General features: G+C 36.4%; 1 protein-coding gene across 1 annotated transcript; it reads right to left on the reverse strand.

Moving 5' to 3' along the window:
- Positions 1 to 495: 495 nt before the first annotated feature.
- LOC126728307 (F-box protein CPR1-like) lies at positions 496 to 1664 on the reverse strand. Its single transcript, XM_050434156.1, has one exon. It carries the CDS (start codon positions 1630 to 1632, stop codon positions 496 to 498), a length of 1137 nt encoding a protein of 378 aa, XP_050290113.1. The 5' UTR covers positions 1633 to 1664.
- Positions 1665 to 3262: the final 1598 nt, after the last annotated feature.

Here is a 3262-nt window from a genome sequence, read left to right on the forward strand (position 1 = left end):
ATCCCCTAGTTTAGAAAACAAAAACACTAGGATTTTAAGACACAAAACCAATCATAAATCTCATGGCAAAAGCTACAAACTCATTTCCAAGAAAGTGATGGCCTAAAATTTGTTTCCTAAATATAATTAGCACTTACTCCTTTAATCAAATTGAATATCAGCACTAAAATGTGAAAACTCTTGTATGCATGTAATCATGAGTCACTAAAGATGCCTAAGAACCACCACAACAATTAATATATGTCACAGTATATCCACTAAGAATCTACATGAGACAACTAATAAACTGTATGATAAAGTAGATTTCAGAGTCACCTGTTTATCCTTCAAAGCTCAAACATTAATTCATACAATGCTTCCACCAACAGATTAAGACCCTCTGATGGAATTTAATTTCAGGCAGGGAAAAAAAAACACAAACCAACACATGTTAGAAACCAAGTCCCTGAATTTTCTTTTATAAATAAAAAAATTTAAATTGGAAAACAGATCATTTTACCTCGGATCAATCACATTATCACCATCAAGCAAAAGAAGGCTGCTGGTACAAATTGACGCTGTAAACCCACAAGGAAAACTCCGATTCTCTACCCTCTGGCCTGCTTTGTTTCCCATGTCATACCAAACAAGATTCACATAGTGCTCTCGTGCCTCCTCCAACAAGACCTCCTTGCCATTCTTGGAAAACAATAGCGGCCTATACACAAAAATCCCAGGCACTTCACCTTGCCCAATTCTATAAATCTGTGTCCAAGAACTCTCTACCCCATATTCTTTCATCAGCCAAACTTCGTGATAAGTAGTGTCGTTATGATTCACAAGAACAGAATAACAGAGGTATCTTCCCAACACTTCTAAAGTAGGGAACACACGTTCTTCGTCGTCTAGTTGATCCGGCTCCTTATAGAACCGAAACTTCTCAGTGGCAAGGTCGAAAGCAATAAGCGACCCGATTTTGGATTGAGGAGCATCAACTAACCAATGCACAGCACCATTCAGAGACGCAGAACCCGGATTTAACGAGAGTTTCTTGTCAGGCCATTGTTCTTCAACCTTTTTCCAAGACTGCGCTTTAAGACTATATGCCTTGACTTCAAACTCTGTTAAATGCCTCTTAGCATTATAAAATTCTACGACCCTCAACACCTTATAGTCATCGTTCTGCGGATCATAGCCGAAAGCGAATGCCCTGGTGCAATGCTCGAAACCAGAAGGCTTCTCAACCGGTTCTCGAGGCAATTTCCTATACTTTCTGATCAACGGGTTCCATATTGCGACCTCGTCTTTCTCGTCAGAGAGGCAAACCAAGCCGTCGCAATGGTGCAAGATGTGGAGCTGTAGGGCCGAGTGAATTTCAACGGCGTTTCTGAACTGGTTGTTGTCGGATAAAGGAGCGAAGAGGAAACGTAAGAAATCAGAGTCATCGTAGTGCCGGAGGATGATGCCGCAGTCTCTGTTGGACTCGATGGAGAGCTTGAGATGCTTCTTGATGAAATCTTGGCTGCTGATTAGATGGCGCCATTGCTTAGAAATGCAGAGGAAGCGGACAAGAGACTTGACTGGTAAATGGTGTAGTATATTGAGGGTTAGCTCTAGCGGTATATGAGAATTGGAAGCGGAGGAGGATTCCATTGGCAAAAGATTTTCTTGTTCAGTGAGAAGGATATGGGTTTTGGCAATTGTTTTCACTGTTTGAGGATATGGGTTTTGCAATGAATAACCAATTTGTTTATATAAATAGTTTGTGCTAAAGGGATAAGAAAGGTCAACAATAAAATTTGGAATAAACACTGCCTAAAAAAAATACTTGGAATAAATACACGTGATATAAAGAGTTTGTCATTTAGTATTAGAAAACATGTGGACTTTAGAAGTTAGAACTTAGAATAGAAAGTCAAACCCATCAAAAAAATAAGATAAAAAAAAAAAGTAAAAACTTTTCATTTTTTATATTATATAAATTAGTAACTTATGTAAAATACATTATATACCGTTGCATTGAATTTCATTATCCTTCAGAAAAATAGTATTGTTTGTGCTTCATTAGTCAATGCAATCATGTCTTTGAATTTATTTAGAAAACTTTTGTATTACACCTAATGAAGAGAACTTAAGCTTTGCCTTGCATATAATGATGTATTCATGTACGAGGTTGTAAGTATATGATTCCATTTGAATACAGTCTATATATAGTTAATAACTTGTATAATGCACGAGAAAATTTGACAAAATATTACTTGTTTTCTCTTTTATTTTGTGTATAAAGAATAAAATTGATAATTATGGCAATTATTAATAGAAATTATTGTGATTATGTTTGTATTCATCTTGTGGAGAGGGAGACCTCGAATCCATGTAAAGATCTTAATGTGATAATTGTAAAAAAAGGGTGTTTCCATGGACCTACAGAAAGTTTAGAAAGAGTGAAAATTGAGAGATTAAGAGAGGAATTCAATTAATTCTTTGTTGCTTAATTTTGAATTACAATAAATAGCCTTTTATACATCATTATCTAACTAATTGCTGTTGTATAGTAACTAACTAATAACCTCCTAACAACTTTCTTGACAGTTATTACAATTATTAGAGCAATTACATGACTTACTAAATTATATGCACGTGCTTAATATGCTCAATATATGTGTACAGTGTACACTACTGCTAAGCTACTATATTCAATGAATTGTTGGGCTATTAGAGACCAGCTGCTATAGTTAATGTCGTAGAGATGAACTCAACTCAGCTTGTAAAATGAATTAATTTTAAAATCTTTTTAATATGCACTCAGCTCTGTTCCTTGGTGGTTTGCAGGTGTTGCCAACTTGCCACCCAAAGGGCAAAGGTTCAGTGGTTGGTTGGGAGAATGAAAAAACTCCTTTAAAAAGAAAATTTCCTAGCTATATATTACACACAATTGAAGGTAACAACACTATTCAAAAATAACACATCCATACAACATTTGTACAAGATTGGGTAGCAAAACAAGCTAATTGGGGGGCCTCCTGTAATATAGGTGGTGGCACCACAAATACTTTGTTGCTGAGTTCTTGCCCTCATAACCAGGGCCATTGGCTTCGCTTGGTAACGATGTTCTAGGCAGGACCTCTTGTTTTGCAGCAGAAATATAAATCTGTTCTAAAACTTTTACTGCCGATGATCCCTAATGAGTTTATTCCCACAAAATCTATATTCTACACCAGTTACTGTCTTTAGTCCTTGCCCCTTCTATGTTCCACATCAGCTGCCATCCTTGTGTCTCTCT

This window comes from Quercus robur, chromosome 5, assembly GCF_932294415.1.
Source record: "Quercus robur chromosome 5, dhQueRobu3.1, whole genome shotgun sequence".
NCBI lineage: Eukaryota > Viridiplantae > Streptophyta > Magnoliopsida > Fagales > Fagaceae > Quercus > Quercus robur.

Coding starts and splice junctions, on each gene's coding strand:
- LOC126728307 (XM_050434156.1), bottom strand. CDS start 1,632: ATGGAATCCTCCTCCGCTTCCAATTCTCATATACCGCTAGAGCTAACC.